General features: G+C 36.7%; 2 protein-coding genes across 2 annotated transcripts in view; one reads left to right on the forward strand and one right to left on the reverse strand.

Moving 5' to 3' along the window:
• Window positions 1–25,388, forward strand: part of Flo2 (flotillin-2) — a 710,730-nt gene that overhangs the window by 471,729 nt on the left and 213,613 nt on the right. The gene's annotated exons all lie outside the window — the stretch shown is intronic.
• LOC149412592 (glucose dehydrogenase [FAD, quinone]-like) lies at window positions 9,718–23,997 on the reverse strand. The gene is made up of 5 exons (XM_089645348.1): window positions 23,254–23,997; window positions 12,798–12,960; window positions 11,541–11,674; window positions 10,460–11,276; window positions 9,718–10,244 (listed from the first exon to the last, which is right to left on the reverse strand). Exons 1-5 carry the CDS (start codon window positions 23,995–23,997, stop codon window positions 9,718–9,720), a joined length of 2,385 nt encoding a protein of 794 aa, XP_089501474.1.

Raw genomic sequence — 25,388 nt, forward strand, 5'->3', positions numbered from 1 at the left:
TTGACCATGTTTTCCTCATATGTGGCAATATAATCCTCTTTACATTTCTGGTTTCATAATTATGTGTATTTGTATTCAAAACAATTTCATCCATGAAGTTTTTTGACATATGCTATTCATAATTACACATTAGCGGTCTGTTTTTTATTGGAATCCAATTTAGGCTGACGTAAGCCATAGTTTAGTTGGTCTCTCAGAAGCTGCATGAAGAAAACTTACTGATATGAAATATTGTTCATTTATTAAAAATCTGGTCAAATTATTAGTTTCCCTGTTAAATATAGGTCTGGAGGCCTATGACTAATGAATTGACAAATTTCATAAAAAAATATCAGTAAAACACGTATGTGTTATGAGGAAGTCGGAACACGTGTTCTTGAAAATAATAGTATTTTCGCATCTCGTCCATTATATTTATTCGGACAAGGCCACCTGTGTGAACACGTGTTCAGATATATTCTGAATGACTAATATTTTACTAGGAAACGATCATGCACACACATTTTAACCGTATAGTTGTAGTTAAAAAAGCCGTATTATTTTTTCTACGTACACCGTAGATACTTTAATAGACAACAACTGTTAGCTCTATACAAATCTAACAAAAAAGATTTATTTGGCAGCCCTCTTGTCTGGAGCCCCAAAAATAACTGAAAACCCCTTGAATTTGTGCGGAAACATCAATTTTTTTAGCGTTGGCGAGCATTTTAATTCAATCAATCGTCATTGATCCCTTCGGCACCGGTCCACAGTCGGGAAACACGCCATGAGCGCGCCCAACATTCGTAAACGATTGAAATTATCTCTCACATGAGAACGGGTCGTTTCTATCTTCATCATCTCCAAAGTTGACATAGTCCCTTAGGAAAATTATTCTCCTTCGGGCCACCTGTGTTGATGTAAAAAAAGCGTGATGTATTAGTCGGTAATCGGAGGTGCTGCTGGAATAAGCTCCACGCAACACACCCGATGGACCAGTCCCAGAACTATGTTTATTTTTATTTTTTTTATTGTTGATACATTATTTTACAATTATTTCATATTTTAATTCAGTAATGTTAATTGCAATGTTACAATTATCTTTTTATGCATCCGCCAAGCTTGATAGACAGTATTCCTCGATGTTTTAAACCTGGACTTCTGGACTTAAGGCGAAGCTTAGTGCTAAATCACTATTTTGATTAATCTTTATAACGACTTGGTGTACATTATGAATACCAAAAAATATGCTTTAGATAAATTGAAGGTTTTCCTATCGTTTCGCTTGAGTAGAATACAAATATAAAAATAAATTACTCAATAAAAAATATAAATGTAAACTACAATTTTTTTTTTCAATAGAAATGTATGAACGCGTAAAGGAAACAACTTTTAAAAAATACAGTATAATAGCTAATATTATCTGTGACAGTTTCACTTGATTAACTTTTTTTCTTTCTTATAAAATTATTTACAAAATAAATAAAAAACAGTTTTGTGCTTGAAATCGAACGTTTCTAGACTCCGTTTGTCAAGCGATTTAATGCCTATTACCTAGAATATAAGGTATACTAAGAATATAAGTACACATTTTTGGCAAAAATTAATGACCTTCGCATCATTTGCGACTCTAAATTAAACTTTATATCTCACATTAACTTAATTAATAATAAGGGAATGAAAATGTTTGGGTTCATTATTTGAAACTCCGGAGGCGTCAGGAATATTTCAACCTTGAAAATTTTGTAAACATCTTTAGTTCGAAGTCAAGTCGAATATAACTCCTCGATCTGGCCAATTTTAAAATACACTCAGATTCAACCAAAAAAAATCAACACAAATTCCTAAGACACATTAATTTTAAACTCGGTATTCCCGTTGAAAGCATAAACTAAAATTATATAATGACAAAATTTAATTTACTATAACTCTCAGTTCGTAGAATTATATCCGACTATATATTTATGTTCAAAATTGTAAATGTTAGTGTAGACAGCCTTGATTTAATTAACCTCATAGAAATTCATATACCTACAAGAGCCGCTCGTTATAAAATCCTGTTTAAATGTAACAATTCCAGCACTGAGCATTTCAAACACTCGCATTTACCTAGATTACATGAAGTTAGTAATAGGTACGCAGATGTAGCGGATCTGTTTAACTGCACAGAAGCTAGGTACAAAAAGGCTATACTATCATATCTTTGAAATCATTATTAATTAAACCTTAGTCTACTCATACTTGTTTATAATATGTTGTATGTACTTAATCTCCTTCTAGAGCGTGTATTAATTTTATACTTTCTGTCGTCATTTTATGATCAAATGCCACAGTTAATTGTTATTTTTGTTTAAAATATTACTAGCGTTTGATGATGCTTGTATTCTGTGACATGTAGGTAATTATTGTGTATGGTATATTTATACCGTGAATATCAAATCAATAAATCTTGCAACAACTATGCCGGTCCTCGTGACCTTATGGATGTAGGGTAGGTAGGACAATTGCAGGATTTGATATTGGTATTTCCTATCCACCAAGTTTTTGCGAATGCTTACCAATAATTCCATACATATTGCGTGAACAAGACGCTTAGATGGTTTGTGCATGTATAGCGGATGTACGAAAAGAGTGCATGGAGATAATGAGGAGAGTAAGTAATATATAGAAATTGTTTGGAGGTTAGGACTTGAAAGAGGCGAGTACTCAAATGATGAAATTGAACAAACTTTAAACATTTCTTCTTTAGAAAAACGTAGAAAAGACTAATCTAATTTGCATATTCAAAATTATCAACAGTAACACTGACACACCTGCTTTGTTGCAACTTATCCAGTTCAACATCCTTTCCCGTAGACTCAGAAATAATGAATTACTGTTCCTCAATCAACATTCCACTAATTCCCATTTTCCTTTGTCCAGAATGTCGGGACTTGTCAACTCACCGTCAAGTCAAAGCATTGAATTTTTTGGTGTAAGCCTGAATGAATTTCGACAGTCGATACGTAATTTTTAAAGACGTTTAAACCTTCTTCGTGCATTGTAATTGTAATTGTCTTGTAACACTTGTAATTGTCTTCTATCTGTACTTTTTATATTATATGTATATTGACATTGCTCATCATTTATATATGCTCTCCTTCCACTGCAATCTCTGTTTCTTATTCGTGTAAAAATATATTATATGTTAATGGACTATTTATCCGTAAATAAATAAATAATGATTCTTAGAAGAAGTCTTATTCCACATTAGCAGGACGCGTACAAATGCTGGTGTCAGGGATCCAATCAGAAGAATGTGCGAATCACTTAATCAGAATCAAAACCTCAAGGACTCTGACTTATTTTTTGATACACGCACTACTTTTAGTAGAAAAATGAAGACTGTTTTCCTACAAAGTTCAAAGTAAACAACTTAGACATACTTCGTTTAAATATATTTATATATTTTTTACTTTCTGTTTAACATTGTTTATCTATTTATATATATATATATTTTTTTGTTTTACCCTCTAAATTTTTTCAAAAATAATTTGTAAATTCTTAAAAGGATATTGCACATTTCTTTCATATCTCTATTTGTAAAATAATATTCTTATGTATATATTTTTCCCCTATTTATAAGTGAAAATATTTGTAAATGTTTTCTGCTGTTTAAGTTAATTCGTGAGAAATAGTTTGGATGCAGGTGAATTCTCTAGTTGATGTTTCGTATATATTTTTGTCAATTGATATCTGTATCTGTTTTTTCTCCTTAATAAAAAAAAAAAAAAATAAAATAAAATAAAAAAAAAGTCGGGGACGCCCGCGTAAGACATGGCGTGATTAATTGAACCAAATACTTGAATGATGTCTAGGGTCAGAATAAAGGAAGGGTATCTATGAATGTGAATAAAGCAAATAGTGTGTGCCAAGAAAGTGCCAAGCTATGACATTATAAAAGAAAATTCAAGTAAGGTGCTAATACCGCGTTGTTTAGCGGTCCATCCTCTCTGCCTGACCCTGCAAGAAACGGTGTGATTTTCTGTCTTTTTCATTTTCATACAAGACTCCTGAGAAGGAAGAGGACGAACGTCAAATTACGTCCATACGAACTCTCGCTGGGAATAATTTACTGAAAGTCTTTCGCCCACCAAACATGTTATCATTTCAGTTTTGATTGGTGAAAACTTCCGCAAGTGTTTACTATTATCTACCTTTAAACATTACAATTATTTACACAACCATGTTTGCGAATGGTTTGTTTATAACAAGATTGTGTGTTGTGTAAATATCGTTTACAGATAACGTGTTATTCGTGCTGAATTTTCGTTGCCAGATTTGTTCACGGGTAGGTAAGTCTTTTTTTTAAGTTTTACAAGCATGACAGACAAATAATTTATTTAGATAAGTCCTCTTCATGGCAAAAATATTTTCCATTTTTTATGATGGTAGTAAACGAGTAGAAATTTTAATATGTAATAGGTTTATGTATTACAAAACTGTTGCTGTCACTGTCCGTCCAACTGTTGCTTTTAACCCCCGAATACTGAGCGAATGGGACAACTGCACCTCAGGCTGATTGATATCTATCTATGTATTTCATTGATGTGTTGAATTTAGTCAATGATCTATCTTCTATCTATGTAAATTCTAAAAATTTAAATGTTCGTTCGTTCAAAATCTTCTCCGAACGTTCGTCACCGATTGCTTTGAAATATTGACACAACGTCATATTCGAATATGCGTGTGTTTTATATACCTATATTATATAGATGTCACCTGTGACTGGTAAAAACATGCTTTTTAGCCGACTGTGACAGGTAAAAACATGATTTTTTTAAACAACGCCATCTGTTTGACGTAAAAGCAACACGCCCTGTTGTTTCTCTATCGGCACAGACTGACTGAGCAACAGCAACGCGTGGCGGGGTACAGTTAGTCTTAAAATAAAAAATTAAATGTTCATTTGTTCAAAATCTTAAATTTCCGAAAGTTCTTTTTTTGACATAACGTTGCATACGCGTGTGTTTTTACATACCTATATACCTATAATATATATGTATGTCACCTGTGACAGGTAAAACCATGATTTAAAAAAAAATAGTGTCTTCTGTTGGACAAAAATTCTTTTTTTAAACGGACGTAGCAACGCGCGCTATTGTTTCTCTATCTGCACAGAAAGACTGAGCCACAGCAATGCTTGGCGGGGTACAGCTAGTACCTATATCAAAATAACTAACGTTTAGTATTCCCCTGTTTTCTCCTCCAAAACTGGACTGATATTAATTTTTATTCAACAAATATATTAAGTTTTGCTTTTTTTAAAATACATTGACGAATTTGTATACCGAACGACTATTGATTGCGTTCAAAGTAGGTAATTAAGGATTTTGGAGATCCTCAACTCCTATAAAAAGCAACTAATAAAAAAAGCAAAATGTAGCGATATGGCAGTGATCGATATGTGTATTAAAAACTATTTATTATTTTAGTGTCGAAATCCATTCAAATTCAGTTAAATTGGGTAATATGTTTGTAAGGACAAAACGGAGACGTTCACAAATATGTAGCAATCCTTGCTTACACTGATAGTCACAAATGATTTCATACACTTTAAGTTACAGCTAAATACCAAAAATCTCTTAATTATTTATTTCGTATTTGGGTGTATGTGTATTGTGCATTGTTTGGGCGGTCTGGACAGAAGTATTGACAATAACCAATTTATTGATATTGATCGTCTCGGGGGCGCGTTATAAGTGTGTTCTTTATCGATTTGAAAGAAAACTAATGTCGCCACATCAGACGTTTTGACTCCTAGGCCCCAGATATGCCAATGAAATTGAATATCTGTTTGAGAAATTAATTCAATTTGGGAGGCGGGCATGGGTACAGTCGCTCCGGAAACTATTTATTGGATAACACATATGCCACGTGATTCGCTACGTTTGATGACTTAGCAGGGGTGCCCGGGATCTTGGGGTGAGGTTTGTCTAGGTCCTGGCGGCGGATGCGTTTGACCACCTACTGCGTGTCGGATCGGATCGGGAGAGGCTGGTTGGGGGAGACCTTTTGACCTCTCCAGCTGAGCTCTCTCTCGACCCATCACTTTGCACCGCAGTGCGACGGATGAATTGATCACTCCTGGATACATTTACCCCCAGATTCCTACTCAGCATCTTACTTTTTTCCTTCCTTTCCCGAAAAGACCCTCCACACATCATTCCCAAAGATGCCATAGTTTGCATATTTCATCAATTTGACATGAAGTTGATAAATATGAGGTAAATTCAGACACCACACAGACATGCCCTAATCACACTTCTATCAATTTATCTTATCAATTAAATTTACTAATAATAGTAGTATATAATCATAATTTTTAGTACATTTAATATCAACAACTCTCTATTGAAATATTAAAGAGATAAAAACACAGAAAATAAAGGTAATAAAGGACAAGTCTTACCGGGCTTGGCATTTCCACAAATTAGCTAATATATGGGAAATAATTAAATATAACATTAGTAATTATAAATGGGAGTTAAATACAGGGTGTTGTCCAGGGGTTTATTAAGGGATATTATGTCCCATATTATATAAAATACCTCGATAGAACGCTTGGTTCCCAGAATCAACTTCACACCATCTAACTATCCCAAATGGATATTATATCCCATATTATATAAAATACCTAGATAGAACGCTTTGTTCCCAGAGTCAACTTCATACCATCTAACTATCCCAAATGAATATTATATCCCATATTATATAAAATACCTCGATAGAACGCTTTGTTCACAGGGTCAACTTCACACCATCTGACAATACCAAATGGATATTATATAAAATACCTCGATAGAACGCTTTCTTCCCAGAGTCAACTTCATACCATCTAAACATCCCAAATGGATATTATGTCCCATATTATATAAAATACCTCGATAGAACGCTTGGTTCCCAGAGTCAACTTCACACAATCTAACTATTCCAAATGGATATTATATCCCATATTATATAAAATAACTCGATAGCACGCTTTGTTCCCAGGGTCAACTTCACACCATCTAACCATCCCAAATGGATATTACGATTATATCCCATATTATGTAAAATACCTCAATAGAACGCTTTGTTCCCAGGGTCAACTTCACACCATCTAATTGTCCCAAATGGATATTATATCACAAAATCCCGAGAGAAATTGCTGTGATAGAAAATATTAATAAGTTCAAAAATGAATTAAGAAAATATGTCTATCTCAATTATTAATGTTTCTTTTTTTGTGACTTTATTGAAATATTTAAAGAAAGATTATGTTTGCCAAACAATGTACATGTTTATATGTTTATAAAACTATTAGCACACACGAAGATGTGAGCTAACTTAAGATTAATAAATAAATAAATAAATATTATTTAAAAATAAAACTGATAAGAACAGCCGAAGAAAAAGTTTTCCTGCCTACCATTGGGTGTTTTCGTGCCAAGATAATAGAAAAACTAATTAATCACAAAAATACTATCTTTTATTTTTTTAATGTAATATAAGGAATACATAAATATTTAACAATATTACATTTTAGATCATCATTGGTTATGTATACCTTATCAAAAAAGGGAATTTCTTGTGTCTGATAAGGGAGTCACGATTCTTACATAGGATTTATGTTGTAATTATATTTTTGTATAGAATATAGATTTTTCAATGTAATGTTTAATTTGAGATTTTTTTGAAAAAAAAGTTTTTTTTTTCTGATTGCTTGATAATACATCCATATTAACATACCAGAAATCCTAACGATTACATAAATTTTAATAAATTACGAAAACAGCGTGAAGAATTATTAATAAAATGCTATATCTAGTGATTATGTTAACCTAAAAGAAAAAAAGGTACAGCAAAATTTAAAAAAATCATGTAGTTATGCATGTTTTATTTATATGTACATATATATAAACCTTCCGGAATGAATTCTCTAAATGATAACGACTTAAAAATATTTAAAGAATACGAAATGTATACGATTGCCAAATTTTACAGACTAACTTAGATCAACTTCATCAATGGTGTGAACTAAATGCTTTTTTTAACATTCATAAATGTTACAAGAAAATCTTACAAGAATATACACTAAATGATATTAAATTAATACCAGCGTGACAAATTCGTGACTTGGGTGTAATATTCGATGAAAACTTGACATTCATTGCACACATTAACTATATAACTAATAAGACTTTTAAGACTTCGTTTTTTAAAGAGTTCAGCACAAATTTTTTAGGTACGTAAATTTTAAGGTCAAAATTCAAATTGAATACATTAATTATGTCAGTTTGATGAATCAATTTCATCTAATAACACTGTCTGACAGGAGAATTAACAACTTAATTATCCTGCCATCACTACCACTATTGAATTCCATATGTCGACTAGGAACACAGGACAAAATGTAACATTCTTCTGCAATACATAAACAACAAACTATCAGACACGCTCACTAACCAATAGGATGCATGATCTGGGCAAGAAGTCTGGGGGTACGATTGATATATGTATTGAATATATTTATAGAACTAAGCGTAATCTCTACCTGCACTTTGTTGAATTATAGTTGCATTGGTTGTGTGGTTTTAGTGATTTGTCTTATATGTAGTACTGTTCTGGTTTATATATTATTCGATGTTACTGTTAAATGTTTTACCAATATTGTTTCATATTCAGTTTACAGTTATATTATACTTTAAAAAAATTGGATGATTTTCGATAGCTCACTAGGTATATTCTGTTCTTAAAATCCACGTAATAATTCACAGTCGGTCACTTAACATGGCTAAAGCCATTTCAGTGATACTTTGTTTTTTGAATGCTGGTTTTCACCAAGGCGATACTGTGAATATTATATTTACCACTACCGCAAATGTAAATCATTTATTGCATTATAATTAATAACTTATAATTTATAATAATTCACTCTAAATACATTTCTGTATTTTTATCTAACTAACTAACCATCACGCCGTTTCCCCGCAGGGGTAGGCAGAGAGGATAGACCGCCAAACAACTCGGTCTTGGCACACACTTCTTGCCGCATTCACATTCATACATACTCTTTCATTATTCTAACTCTTGACATGGCCCGACTCAAGTTTCTATATATCTATCAAGTATGCCATGTCTTCCTCGGGCGTCCCCGACTTCTGCTACCATTCATATTTGCATCGTATATATATATATATATATATATATATATATATATGCCCAAGCCATCTAAACGTCCCTTTCTTGATCTTACTCACTACGCCTACATCAGCCTTGCACTATTTGCGGATCTCCACATTTCTCACACGATCATGCATGGTTTTACCACAGATAAGCCTCAGGAATCTCATTTCTACAGCATTCAGTCCACTTTCATCCTTTCTCAGCCATTTCCATGCCTCACTTCCGTACATCAGGGTAGGTACCAGCACTCCCTCTATATTTTTACATAATCACAAATCAGAAAAAATAAATTTGTATTATTTAAAAGGTTAAAATAATTACACAAAGCCCAAAAATATAATCCTACGAAATAAATGTAATAATGCTAGGTTTCTCCTGTAATACAGATATTGCAGGAGACACCTACCTCTGTAGGTACATACTGACTGGGTACAGACCCAAATAGCGGAATGAGAATAAGAAAGTAAATATATAAATTCCTATTTAGTCATCAAATGTTAATTAATTTCATAGTCCTCATATTGTGTTCCCCTACATGTGATTCGACCAGTCTTCTTTGATCATGTCGGCTGCTTTCTCACCGATCATGATGCATGCTGCATTGGTGTTGGCACTGACTATGTCAGGCATGATGCTGGCGTCAGCCACTCGAAGTCCTTCAACTCCGATGACCTTCAATCTTGGGTCGACGACTGCAGAGCTGTCTGAAGGAACACCCATCTTCACGGTGCCTACGGGATGGTACAAGCTGATGGTGGAATATTTGATGATACATCTCCAATACTCGTCAGTCTTGAATTCAAACTGAGCACATGCCTCCACCTCTAACCTTTCCACTTTAGCGTTCATCTTGCGGAACACATCAGTATTCTCAAAACTCGAAGCTTCTTTCATTCCTCGTATCATAGTCTCTATATCTTCTTCTTCTTTATAGTAATTGGCGTATATTAAAGGTTTATCAAGCTGATTTTTACTGTTGAGTAAGATCTCGCCCTTTGACTTGGGTTTTAGCAGTGCTACTGTAGTCGTTAACACATCTTTATCAATTTTATGAAACGCTGTTAAAAATTCATCACTCATTCCATTACTCTTCCAAAATAGGTCACTTCCTCCCGCGGGCGTCACTATAAAGTGATTTTGAATATCACGATCGGGGGAACAATCTTTTTTGTATTAATAAATGCTACTTTAGTCACTTCAAATGACCTAAGGGAGCCCTCTCTCGTTGTCAAGTACTGCGTCATCGAAATATTCCTGTTTGTCTGTTGTGTACTATTTATTGGCAATGAGAACATCACGTGGGAGGTCACGTGATCTTGCAAATTTTGGCCTACGGGTAAGTCAGCTATAACATCTATTCCGACATCTTGTAAGTGGTTCCTTGGTCCTACCCCCGATAACATCAACAGTTGAGGAGAGTTTATGGCCCCAGCTGAGAGTATGACCTCCTTCGTTGCTTTGACGGAGATCTCTTCCCCATTTCGAAATTGAAATTGGATTCCTTCTACTTTCTTCCCATTTGTATCGAATAATATTTTTGTGACCTGAGCATTTTTAACTACGTGCAAATTATTTCTGCCTTTCGCTGGTGTCAAAAATGCGGCTGCTGGAGAATTACTCACTCCATCCTTTACCGTGGCTTGTGTTCCGAAGATTCCCAAAGTCTTGTCAGCATTTATATCAGACACAACTGAATATCCAATTTCTATTGCCGCAGTCAATATTTTATCTCCGATGTCCGAAAGTGCTCGATTTTCCTCAAGGTTTAAGTATCCCCCTGTTCCGTGGTACTTATTGAAGCTTGGTGTTTTCTTTATATTTTCATCTTCCATATTCTCACTCTTTATAAAATATTTCAAAACGCTATCGTAACCCCAGCCCGTGTTCCCATTACTTTCCCAGTCATCGTAATCTTTACGAGTTCCCCTGATGTGGAACATACCGTTTATCGCGCCCGATCCTCCTAGAACTTTTCCTCTGGGCCAGTAACACCGTTGATCTTTGGAGCCGAGGCAAGAATTGGGTTCCTTATTTGTTTTGTATTGCCAATCAATATCCGTATTAAAGGTCGTGATATATAAACGAGGAACCTGAAATTATTAGTCCAAATTACACTTTTGCAATGAAGAGGAAGTGTATTCATAATTTTGTGATAATTTTACATCGCTACAGTAATACTTCGTGACTCCCGATATACACATGCAACCTTTCAAAAACTCCCTCTTTTGCATATCGAAAAAAATAGACTTTGAAAGATTTGTAGTATATAGTATGGGAGAAACTGCGTAATGGTTATCAGCACTAAGAAACAGAAACACATTTCATTAAATTTATACTAATTCTGCCTTTATTACCTGACTTTCTGCTGGTGGATCATCACCAGCTTCCAAAAGTAACACTTTCCAGTTTTCAATTTCAGACAGCCTGTTGGCTATAACAGAACCAGCGGATCCTGCTCCCACCACTATGAAATCATACTCCTGTATATCTGGAAAGAAAGAAAACAGGTACATTGTTGGATATGATGTAGGTTTCCCTCTTCCAACATGTTGTTTGAGTTATTGTGCCGGGTAACCCTTCCGCCTCTTTCTTGAGCCAACGTTTCGGATTCCTTACAGTAGCAATAGGTAGCCCAGTCACTGGAAAGAAAAGATAATCTCCTAATTTATCAACCTTTAACCACAGTTAACTCATGAAAAGGGAGAATTTTTACATGGCACTGTTTACAAATATATTGTATTGTAAAGTAAAATTGTAACTTTCCGGATAGCCTTGCGGGTCTACCACCCATCTTTACAGATGGACACTGTAAAAGTATCTGCCTGGTCACTTGCACATGTGAATCCCCCCGTTGAGTTGCCAGGAATATCCGGTACCGTAAAATGTACGTAACGTGTGTTAATGATGCAGAAATTGGGACTAAGCTGTGCTGTAGACTAATTCAAATCAAAGGACACACTATTTAAGTGTGTTCACTCTAAGAGCTCTCCGCGGACGAATGGCGCGTTACTAGGAATATTTCTCCTTCAGATTGTAGATAAGCTTAACTAGCATCCAGTAACGTTACAGCCTCTGTGAGTAAATGATGCAGAAATTGGGACTATTCTGTGCTGTAGACTAATTCAAATGAATGGACACACTATTGAAGTGTGTTCACTTTAAGAGCTGTCCGCGGACGAATTGATGATGAATGGCGCGTTGCTAGGAATATTTCTCCTTCAGATTGTAGATAACTAGCATCCGGTAACGTTTCAGCCTCTGTCTGTAAATGATGCAGAAATTGGGACTATGCTGTGCTTTAGACTAATTAAAAACCAAGGGATACATTCTTGATAAGTGTTTACTTTTAGAGCTCTTCGTGGACGACCTGATGCTGAATGACGCGAAATCCGCCCAGAAAAAAAAGATGAAACACCTATCAAGGGGGAAGGTGAAGTTTATGATGTGAGATATCTGAATCAAATGGGACCAGTCCCAAGTATCAATATTTGGTGGGATAAGACAAGTTTTTCGTACTAATAAACATGAACAGAACAGAGGTTTACCCCTACAAGTGTCTTCCGCCCCTTTATTTAGGGGGAATCTACAGATCATATCAAACCATATTTTACTTGTATTATTGAGGAATAACTCCGCCCTGTCGGGGGGCCACTGGGGGGGATCCACCAGAAGACAGCTGGCCACCATGAGACTGCTCAGGGCTCCACTTAAAATGTTTGCGAAGACTCCCGAGCTGGTTCCGGTCGCGTTCAGACACTCCATCTCATAAAGACACTGGAAATAATCCACCATGAATCAATCTAATATCCGGGTTAAATCTTCTCCACAGGTAAAACTAAACCCTTCCACACACTTTTCCACAAATGATCATCTAGTCAATCCACATTATGCAAGTGCATTATATAAGCATAATAAATACGAGAACAGCACGTCAATTATTAATAATTTATTAAATATTATTATTTAATTTTATATTTCTTCTACGAGTATGTCTGATAAAATCGCAAAGATACCCTTTTGCACCATTTTTCACATTACAGCTCCTTCTTACCCCTTATATGTTAAAAATGTTTAATGTAAGAAGTAGATGTTATTAGAGGCGGTAAAGAGAAACATCAATATTACGAAGCATTCTGTTTTTGACTGAGCTTAGTTAAATCCCGTTTTAACTCGACCGCTTGGCATTTAATCTGTCTGTAAATTTATTTGTACGTTCTTATATTGACTAGATGGCTAACTTTGACTAGTTGGCTAATTTTGTTTGAACTTTTCAATATTATGGTACCTGCCTGCCTGAAAAATGTTTGAAAAAAGAATTTTCATTGTGAGGTCACTTCTTTGGACAAATTGTATAATTCATTATTTGATATTAAAAAAAACGGTTACGTAAAATATTATATGGTTTATAATTACATAAATAAGTGATTAGTTATCCCTCGTAACATTCAACAAAAGCAATTTTTTCGATGAATTTGTGAAAAAAGCTGTGAATTGCAATGCCCCAATATTATATATATTCTAATGCTAGCGGTCTATTAAAACATTTTAAAATTATTACTTCTTCTTACTATTAGATTCTTCCGCGCCCCTTAGACGTTTGTGTGGTAAAACCGGTCTAGAGTCTAGTCTAAGACCGTTTTAACCAAACAAAAGCCACTGTAATAAGTTTTTCACCGTTCTTTTTTTTATATATTAACTCCACACAGGAGGCCCTGAAGAAAATAATTTCCCTCAGGGCCTATGTCATCTTTGGAGATGCTGTGTGGAGGGTCTTTTTGTGGAGAGGAAGGAGTGAACATGGGTCTTGAAGAGTCCCAAGTTGTAGGAGGGAGGAAACACAGAGGCCGGCAGTTCGTTCCACAGCCGAGCTGCTGATACAAATCATCCAATAAATAAATAAATAAATCTCGATAGAACGCTTTGTTCCCAGGGTCATCTTCACACCATCTAACTATCCCAAATGGATATTATATCCCATATTATATAAAAATAAAACCGAAGTGAAGAAAAACCGAAGAAAGGTTTTTCCTGCCTGCCATTGGGTGTTTACGAAAACGTGTCACGAGCCAAGATAGTACAAACAATTATTAATCACAATAAATACATCCACAGAATATATAAACATTCCAGAAATCCTAATGATTATATAACTTTTACTAAATTACGAAAACAGTGTAAAGAATTATCAATAATGTTTTTTTTTTTTATGTGACACCTCACAAGAGTGTCCCTGCCTGTGTAGTGTACAGACAGGGAAACTATGTCACCACCCAGTTGGGCGGCGTTGTGAGGCGGAATAAGGTAGGGGCTGTACGAAGGGATTTGTTAAAGCGGGCCTTGAAGAGGCTCGGATTATAGGAGGGAGGAAAAACAGATGCCGGTAGCTCGTTCCACATACGAGCCGACTTACACAAAAACGAGTCGTAAAAACGGCCCGTTCTCATGAAGCCAACGTCAACCGTGAACGGGTGTTCAGTTCGTGTCCGTCGAGTTTCGAGCACGTGCACTGGTGCATCAGAAATCAATGCTGCTAGCTCCTTGGAGCAGGCTCCATTGAAATACCTGTAGAACAGACACAGCATGCCTACATTGCGTCTATGTATTAGAGAAGGCAATCGGTCTGTTAACAACGGATTGTCAATCAGACGGATCGCTCTCCTTTGCACAGATTCAAGCAGGTTTATTAAGTATTTTGGGGCACCAGCCCAAAGGTGGCTCCCAAATTCAATAGTTGGGCGGACTTGAGACTTGTACAGGGTCAGCAGCTGGTCACTGTTGAAGAATCTCCTAACCCTTGTTACGTAATACAGTCTCCCTACTAATTAAAAGGATGGTCACCCTACTTTAAAAAGAGCTTTGGTCACCCTACCCCTTGCCAGATGGTCGCGGCGTACGTGACAGACCACCCACACAGCGACCGCTCGGTAGCTTGGTCGCAACACGCCGCGCCAGCAGTCAAGATCCGACCTTGGTTGGAACAACAGTGTCTCTCGCGGAGCAAACTGCTAAGCTCGCCAACATGGCGTGCATAATTACGCGATATTAGACGCGATCTTGTTCCAGTTTTAAACTAAATGCATTGCGCTACCAAATCGAAAACATGTTTCATACCTCAACTCAAACTGTACTCAATGGAGTCTCGCTTCCGGTAAATTCCTCGCGCGTGACGATACCAAAACTACCGCTGCTTCTCCCGGAAGCGCGGGTATCTCCAGCTCGACACGTCAGGCCAACCCCTCATCAGAACCCTGGATACCCGTAAGTTTTTTCGGCATACCCTTTCTTGTGTTCAATTGTTAACTTCATGTAAAATCCTCGTTTCATCCGGTCGTCACAGAGAGAGAAGAGAGTAGAGATCCAATTTAACCCTGTGTTTCTTTAGAAGATGATTAATATACCTTGTGCCTGTTACTCCTGTGTTATCATTTTGTGTTGGCCCTTCCAAACTCCTGACCGATGGACGAAGTAATGAATAAAGAAGTTCCTCACCCCTGATTGTATCCGAGTCTCATCTGCTTACCCTTTCACTGAGCTAGCCATTTTATAACCCTGGTTCGACTCCAGGTGTTGGGTACCGTAACATAGCACCCTGTACAAGACACCCAACTTTTTGGAGGCCTGATTTACTCGGGCTTCTATGGATCCCCGATACTTGAGCTGGTCTGATATAGTAACTCCAAGCATTTCAATGGAGTCTTTATTGGGGAGAGTGCTCCCATCAAATTGCACCAGACAGTCATTGATCTCCCTCTTTGCTGAAATCAGACGCGCTTGGGTTTTTGAGACGTTGAAACTGACCAAGTTAGCCTTACCCCAGGCACGAACCATCTCGAGGTGGTGGTCAATTTTTTGCTTCAAAACTTCCCGAGCTGTTCGGACATCATAGGTGGAAGGGGGCCTATCAAAAAGATAACCCTCGTGAACGGTGCTGTCATCAGCGTAGCAGTGAATTGGTGCACATTCAACGAGATCGTTGATGTGCAATAAAAACAGCGTCGGAGACAGCACAGATCCTTGTGGCACCCCCGCATTGATTTGGTGCGGTGAGGAAGAAGAGCCGTCAACCACGGTTTGAATTGTTCTTCCCCTCAGAAAGTCCGCAATCCAACTATGAAGGGTTGGGTGGATCCCATACGATGGTAACTTCCCGATAAGCGCCCGGTGCCAGACTCTGTCAAAGGCTTTGGAGATATCCAACCCAACGGTTTGAGTTTCACCAAAACGTTCCATGTACCGCCCCCAAATATGCGTCACTTATCCGAGTAGATCGCCACACGATCGATTTCGACGAAATCCATATTGCCGATCGCTTAGGATATTGTTATTCTCGAGATATGTGAGCAATTTGTTGCTAACCACCCTTTCTAATACCTTCGAGAGTATGGAAGTGATGGCTATGGGGCGGTAGTTAGAAGGGTCGGAGCGGTCCTCCTTTTTTGGGATTGGGTGGACGATTGCCTTTTTCCAAAGATCTGGCACCTTTCCACCTTTGAGAGAAAGCCTAAATAATTTCGCGAGCACTGGTGTCATTTCTGCAGAACACCTCTTGAGGACCAAGGCAGGTATTCCGTCCAGCCCACTGGCTTTGTCGACTTTCAGCTCGTTCAAGACTCGGAAAACCTCTCTGTTCCGGATCTTCGGTTCCTCCATTTGAAAACCGCAGTGCGGAATGGAAGGGGGAGTCTCTTCGTTATCTTGAAGAGTTGAGTTTTCCGCGAAAATTTTGCCTAATAATTCAGCTTTCTCGCGGGCCGAGTTAGCCAGCCGACCATCAGACTTGGTCAGAGGTGGTAAAGTGGTTCTGCAGAAATTTCTTCCGATCGAGCTAGCGAGTGACCAGAAAGCACGGCTACCTGTGGGGCAGTCAGCCAGCTTTTTCGCAATTCTCTTTTGTCTTATATGTAGTGTTGTTGTAATTTCTTTTTTACTTTATGTTACTCTTACGTTTTTCTAATATTGCTTCATATTTATTTATTTTTTTATTTAGTTTTCTTTTTTAAATTATTACTTAATATTTTCTCATTATACTTGTAATCACAATTTTACAAATGTGTATTTTGTACCTACTTTTAAATGGATTACATCTATTAAATATTCATCAAATACATTGGGAGCTATGGTTGAATGTAAAAAAAAAAATAAAAAAAAATAAAATGCTATAGTGATTATGTTAGCCTAATCGAAAAAGATGTTCACAGATATTTATAAAAAAGTATCTTCCGGAATAAATTCTCTATATGAGAGTGAAAACCCTGTCAAAATTTGTTGCGTAGTTGAGAAGAACTAAGCGCACAAACAGACAGATGCAGAATGTAACTTTGTTTTATACTATGTAGAGATGACATTCTTGACCATTGTAATGATGAAGGAGTCCTGCTATTTGCTGACGACTTAAAAATATTTAAAGAATACGAATTTTTTAGGTACGATTGCCAAATTTTACAGACTAACTTCATTTACTTCATCAAAGGTGTGAACAAAATGCTTTTTTTTAAAACATTCATAAATGTCAAGTAATTTATTTATTTATTTGTTTGTACACGCCCAATTAGGGCTTTTACATATGATACAATTATAATACATTTGATATAATCAGAGAGTAGAAGAGATAAAACAATTAAAAATGTACCGAGTATAAAAATATTAAGTTAAAAACAACAAACAGAGTAAACTATAGGATGCACATTTCTATAACTTTAGATACATTGAAAATTATAAACATTACAAAGCTCAAGATAGACATACAGATTTAATAACAATGAATCTCAAAAAAATCAAGATAGACATACAGATTTAATAACAATGTTTTTATAGGCTGACAGACATTCAGTACCGTTGGTGTTCATGTTATATTTATTCCCTGCACTGTGCAGTCGGTTCATTACTGAATTTAATTCTGCTTTCGTACCTGCAATGTTACAATGGTAAGGTACCTTCTGACGAACCGTTCTACTAGGCACATGAAAGTCAATCAGCCTAAGGAGTTCAGGGGAGTCAAACATGTTATTAACAATTTTATAAAGAAAAAAGAGATCAGAACATATTCTTCTTTCTTTTAAAGTGGCAAGGCCCATGACTTTCAATAGTGAGGTGTAGTTAATGTTTTCAATGGGAATACCTAATCTATAATTTATGTTTCGTAAAAATTTATGTTGGACTCGCTCGATAGATTTTTCATGAACATTGTAAAATGAATTCCAAATGGTTGAGTTAAATTCTAAATGGCTTCTGACAATGGATGAATACAATATTTTTAAAGTTTTTAAATTTTTGAAATCTTTTGATGTTCTTAATATGAAACCCAACATTTGCATCGCTTTAGTGGTTATATTGTTAATGTGGGAGATAAATGTTAATTTGGTGTCAAATATTATCCCCAGGTCTTTTATTTCGGGAACAGATACTAAGACTTGATTATTCATACAGTATGTGAAAATCAATGGGTTTTTCTTCCTATAAAATTTCATGACTTGACACTTTTTTACATTAAGGGTTAATTTATTTCGGATACACCATTCAGAAAAGCTAATGAGATTTGATTGTAATAATAAGCAGTCATTAATATTGTCAATAATTCGGTAAATTTTCATATCATCTGCGAACATCAAATTAAATACACGTTTAAATACATTTGTAACGTCATTTATAAATATGTTGAAAAGAATGGGTCCTAGATGTGATCCCTGGGGCACGCCGCTTGTAGCTTTAAAGGTGTAGGACAGTTGACCTTTAATGCAGACAGTAAGCTCTCGATTAAACAGATAATTCTTAAACCAGGATAGTACGTTACCGGTTATGCCAATTTTCGCCAGCTTGTTAACAAGAATTTTATGGCAAACCTTATCAAACGCTTTGCTGAAATCAGTATATATAGAATCTACTTGTTGTCTATTAGCAAGTGCATTTGTTATATAATTTTCGTACAGGGATAGATTGGTTAAGGTTGATCTGTTTGAAACAAAACCATTTTGGCAAGTTGTAATGATGGATTTCACGCTGGGGTTTATCTCTAGAAGAATTAATTTTTCAAAAATCTTGGGTATTGATGATTGGATACAAATTGGACGATAATTTTCAATTGCAGATTTATCCCCGCATTTAAATATTGGAGTTAAGTAACTTTTTTTCCAAAGTTTTGGGAAATTTCCCGTTGACAGAGACTTATTAAATAATATGAACAACGGAATGGATAAGCTGTCTGCACAGTTTTTAATCAAGATGGGTGGAATTTGATCCGGCCCGAAACTTAATTTTGGTTCAAGTGTTTTAAGGTAATTTGTAATGTCGGTGATGTTAATATTAATATTTGATAATTGCAAGTTTATATCAGAATTAAATTCAGGAATTTGTTCATCTGAAATGTCAGGTTCAAACGCATCTTTAAAGAAATCGGCAAACATGTCAACAATTTCTTTTATGTTGCTAGAACTCCTTTGTTTATGATTCATAGTTCCGGGGATCCCGACTTCATTTTTTTTTCATAGACTTTACGTGTTTCCAGAAATGTTTTACATCATGATTTATAGTATTTTCCACTTCCATTATATAATTTTTATAACAATTTTTAGACAAATTTTTGCAAACTTTCCTGACACTTTTAAATTTAATATAATTAGGTACAGATCTATGTTCTTTATAGATTTTATGAGATTCTTTTTTACAATTTATCAAGTGAATTAATTCCTTAGTGAACCATATTGGATACGTTGATTCTTTATGTTGGGTAAGAGGAATATTATTTGAAATTACATTATTGAGTTGCGAGTAAAAATAGTCAGTATTGAAATCAATATCACCGTCATTTAGACTTGTCCAGTCAATGTTAGACAGTACCTCATTAACTTTATTGTAATCTGCGTTTTTAAAATTATAACAAATTCTTGAGATTTTAAGATTATCATTTCCAGTGTAGGGTATAGAAACTATAAGTGTAGGATGGTGTTTATCTATAGGGACAATGAACTCAGGAGATTCGTAAACATTTACATTATCTTCATTTGAGAATATCAAGTCGAGAATGCGATTGTTAACATTAGGTACATTATTAAATTGAGAAAGATTTAAATAAGAACACATATCCAGAATATCCCTTTCACAATCAGAAATTGGCGAGTAATTAGGATCATTAAACTTACAATTCGGTAGGTTGTAATCACCACAGACAATTATTTTGTGTGTTGGATATTTTGTTTTTACATACTCGACGTCCTCACAGTGATTTTTGTATATCGACAGGTCCGAGTTGGGAGGAATATATACACTGCCAATAATAGTTTTACATGATTTTCCGCTTAATAGTACAAATATTTGCTCGACATCATAATTTTTATGTTTAATTAATTTAGAGTTAGTGCTTTTATTTACTGCTATTAAGACGCCCCCTCCTCTTGATTTGGCACTAGTATTATGACTCCGGTCCATTCGGTATATGTTTTGATTCGGTAATCCGAGCTCTGCTGAATGAATGGAAGGTTCCAACCAGGTTTCGGTGAGTACGATGACGTCTTGTGTGATGGTAGGAGCTGTAACTCTGAATTTGCCGAGTTTTGATTTGATACCCCTGATATTTTGGTAGTAGATGCTGCATGATCCCAGTTTATGTTTATTAGCTGGCCTCTGTAATTTCACATCAACCACCTTCGTGCGTAATTCTAAAACATTTTGATAATTCACAATAAAGTTATTTACTGGGTTATTATTCATGTGTGAAATTAACCGTTTTTTGTAACTAGTGGAACACCATTAAGCTGCATCTCGACAATTTTAGGGCTGGAGTTCACATACTTTATTGTTAAGTTTGTTTCGCCATTTTTTTTTCTGGACTCCAGTTCTTCACGAAGCATTATCAATTGCCGCCGTTGTTGGAAAGTTTGATCATTACTGGCTTTAACACCGTCCTTTAATTTTTTATTGTTAATTAGAATCGTCCGGGCTAATTGATGATCTTTAAGTTCCAATTTAATATCATGAGTATTAATTGAAATATCTATGTTTTTAAGAGCTGTAGATACCTTGCTAATATCCTCTGAGATGTTAATTGCGGTGAGATCTGACACACTCTCCGGGATATTGAAGAGAATGATATTATTTGCTCGCATCTTTCTCTCTTCGATTTCTGTCAGTACATCACACATATTAGATGGAGGAATTTGGGAGTTAACTTCTGATGACAAAGTTTGAGGAATGCTTTTAAAGGCTGATAATTCGCCTTCAAGGATCCCCATTTGCACCGCCATCAATCCAGTGGTACCCAGAAGTTCTGAAGTTATCGGCGTAATTTTTCCCATTTGCTCCTTAGTAAATTTGTTAACTGGGTCATTGATAATTTTTATTAGTGTACTTAAAATGTCTTTTGCCTTGGTCATGTAAATCAGAGAGTTTTCGTGTAGATTGATTGAGTTCATGATTGATTGATAATTTGGCAAAAGGATATTACTCCGAGATAATATTCAAAGAGAAATAATAATAAACTGAAATTTCTCAATAGCGCCTATGTACCGCAATCAGTTGAACACAAGCCGATTATGACAACACTATCGACCAATAGCGATGCAGATGACGACACTTTATACCAATGGTGACAGAATGACAACACTTTTCTAGCGCCTGCGTGTTTATGATGTTTATGGTTGCACGTTTATTTTTAAAGATTATTTTGAGATTTAAAACACCTCACAAGCACAGCAAACACTATTTTAAGGAAATCTAACTGACTGGAGATCAAATTCACTAGTTGATTTCAACTTTAGAACACTTTCTAGTTTGTTTACTTGCAAAAATACACTTGTTTTGGTAATTTTAATGTGGAGGTTATTTCACTGTAGACTTCTTCTTCTTCTTTCGTATGGTGGGGGGTCAGAGGGGGACATCTAGATCTGCGAGCCATTTTAGGGCCTCAGGCGTCGCCATGTGGACCTCATCAATCCCGCCGGGGAATGAATGGAGCGGGCATTCGTTGACCACATGTTCGGTAGTCTGCACCGCACCACATTCACACATCGCCGACTCTTTAAGGCCCCATCTGTGCATCATGTGGGCACAGCGGCTATGGGAGCACCTTAACCTATTGATGGCGGACCAGGTTTTGCGAGGCAGTGAGAACCCAGGCTGTCTCTCGGTGGGGTCCTGTATGAGATGGGCATTTCCCACGTTGGCCGTTTGCCACTCAAGTTTCCACCTATCTTCTGGGGTGAGAGGTAGTCGGAGGAGCCTCTCTCCTTCCGCCCAGAAGGGCTTTCGGGACTTCAAGCGGCATGCCGGGTGGGAGACGACATCTTCGTGTAGAGGTATTGCGCTTTTTTGCAGCGCCTTCTTGTATTCCCTCAGTGTTGCAATTTCTCGCCTGATGTTTGGCGGGGTTATGTTTGCAAGTACGGGGAGCCAAGGGAGAGGAGTAGATTTTAAAGTCCCGCTGATGGTTCGCATTGTGGCATTAAGCTGAACGTCTACCATGGAAGTGTGGGCGCTTCTAGCCCATACTGGAGCACAGTATTCAGCCGTTGAGAAAACCAGGGCAATGGATGCTGTTCTGAGCGTGTTGGCGTCGCATCCCCAGCTAGTTCCAGCTAGCTTATTAACTAAGTTAAGCCTTGTCCTGGTTTTTTTACCCACTGTTTCCATGTGTTGCCGGTAGTTCAAGCTCCTGTCCAAAGTAACTCCGAGATAGCGGGGGTGGGGGTCATGGTAAATATTTTTTCCATCAAACTGAACACAGAGTTTGGCATCCGCTTGTGAATTGCTAAGATGAAAAGCTGTCGCAACTGTTTTCGACCCATTTGGCTTTAGTCGCCAATTGAGGAAATATTCTTCCAAAGCCTTTAGGTCAGAATTGAGGATATCTTCTGCTGCTTTAAGGGTTTTGGCTTGAGCTGTGACGGCGATGTCATCTGCGTAAGCAAATTTTCTGCCTTCAGTGTGAGGGAGGTCTCGAGTGTAGATGTTAAATAGCGATGGGGCCAGCACTGAGCCCTGGGCAAGGCCATTATTGAGGGGTATTTTTTTGCTTTTTCGCCCTCCTAGAAAAACCCTGAAGGTACGGCCAGTTAGCAGTTGCTCAATGAGTCGTACTGTGTTGCCATCCTCTATGGTGTCGTACAGTTTAACAAGGAGGCCTTTGTGCCACACCGTGTCGTAGGCCGCAGAGAGATCAATGAACGCTGCCGCAGTCTTCAGCCGTTTCTGGAAACCAGATTCAATGTGTGTTGTCAGTGCCAACACCTGATCGCAGCAGTTACGGCCTGGTCTGAAGCCAGCTTGCTCTTGTGGGACCACTTTCTCCAAAATTGGAGTAAGTCTGCGGAGCACAACTCGCTCAAGAAGTTTGTACATGGTACTTAAAAGTGAAATTGGCCGGTAGCTGTTCGGATCCTCTGCTGGCTTGTTGGGTTTGAGGATCGCAATAACTTTAGACTTTCTCCAGGTATTTGGTATTTCTCCAGTTTTGAAAATTTCAGTAAATAGTTTTGCGATCCATATTTTTGTCCGTGGTCCAGCATGTTTCAGAAAGTCTGGAAGAACTCCATCACATCCAGCTGCTTTCCCAGCTTTTGTTGAAGTGAGGGCGATATCTACATCGTCAGCTGTAACGGCGACCACAGTGTTGGGGTTCACCGGCCATTTTAGCCGCGCCGCCTTCAGAGATTTTTGGACCTGGTGGTTTATGTTAGACCTTGTTGTCGTTTTTGAACTACGGAGTAGTTGCTGAGCAACAGCATTTGGTGACACTTTGGGCATTGTTTTAGTTGGCTGATCTGCAGCTCCAAGTCGCCTTAGTGTTTGCCATGCTTTTCTGCTCGAGTGCTCGAAATTCATTTCCTCCATTAATTCATTCCACCGTTTCATACGCCCGTCGTCCAGAGACTGGAGAAGGTCAGAGGCAGTGTCTGGGTCATTCGTCCTCTCGAATTCGGCTAGAAGCTGTTCACTTTCTGAGCTCCATGTTGGAATATACACTTTTCTGTAGCCTCTAGGTATAAATTTCTTTGCGGCTAGAAATAAAAGGTTTGAAAAACGGTCGTAGGAATTCGGCTTTGGTGGTATGTTATCCACAACCCTGTCAACATATTCCGAGAAGTCTCGCCATTCTGCCTTTCTTAGATTCCATCGCGGCAACGGTAGACTGTAGACTGATTCGGTACGGTACATGTATATATGTAGTAATACGATTTTCCAAAACTCATTAAAATATCTTACAAGAATATACATTAAATAATATTAAATTTATACCAGTATCACAAATTCGTAACTTGTGTGTAATATTCGATGAAAAGATGACATTCATTGCACACATTTACTATATAATTGATAAGACTTTAAAGATGTTTGGCTTCCTTCGCATAACTTTAACTGATTTTAAGTTCTTTGATTGTATGAGAACCCTCTATATTTCATTAGTCAGAAATCAAATGCAATATAATTCACCTATTTGGTCCCCTATGTATAATGTTCACTCTAAAAATATAGAAAGAGTTCAGCACAAATTTCTTAGTTACGTAAATTTTAAGCTCAAAATTCAAATTGATTCAGTTTGTCAGTTTGATTAATCAATTTCATCTAATAACACTGTCTGACAGGAGAATTAACAACTTAATTGACAGTCCTGCCATCACTACCACTATTAAATTCCATGTGTCGACTAGGAACACAAGACAAAATGTAACATTCTTCTGCAATACATAAACAACAAACTATCAGACACGCTCACTAACCAATAGGATGCATGATCTGGGCAAGAAGTCTGGGGGTACGATTGATATATGTATTGAATATATTTATAGAACTAAGCGTAATCTCTACCTGCACTTTGTTGAATTATAGTTGCATTGGTTGTGTGGTTTTAGTGATTTGTCTTATATGTAGTACTCTTCTGGTCTTTATATTATTTGATGTTTCTGTTACATGTTTTACTCATATTGTCTGTCTTATGAATTTGAAGCTACTAGCGGCGTACCTCAGGGTTCGGTCCAATTGACAACAACAACAATACGGAGAGTGCACACGCATTATTTTTATCCTAACAAAATCATCTAAAGCAGTCATAAAAAGTATTAAATTTAAAGTGTTTCACCTAATTATATTAAATTAACACTGGCTTAAAGTTTACTAATTGTCAGAAAAGTATATAGTGCATTAAAAGTGTTTAAAACAAGGATTAGTGTAATCAAGTGACAGTTGCTATAAACCCCCCGCGCCCGCATCTACAC

Source organism: Hesperophylax consimilis, chromosome 22 (assembly GCF_061612785.1).
Source record: "Hesperophylax consimilis isolate HC1 chromosome 22, BYU_Hcon_1.0, whole genome shotgun sequence".
NCBI lineage: Eukaryota > Metazoa > Arthropoda > Insecta > Trichoptera > Limnephilidae > Hesperophylax > Hesperophylax consimilis.

Coding starts and splice junctions, on each gene's coding strand:
- LOC149412592 (XM_089645348.1), bottom strand. CDS start 23,997: ATGAATTTCGAGCACTCGAGCAGAAAAGCATGGCAAACACTAAGGCGA. Junction 12,961..23,253: donor CCATAGAGGATGGCAACACA/GTACGACTCATT, acceptor GATTATTTCCAG/TGTCTTTATGAGATGGAGTG. Junction 10,245..10,459: donor GTTCTCATTGCCAATAAATA/GTACACAACAGA, acceptor AATTTTTAACAG/CGTTTCATAAAATTGATAAA.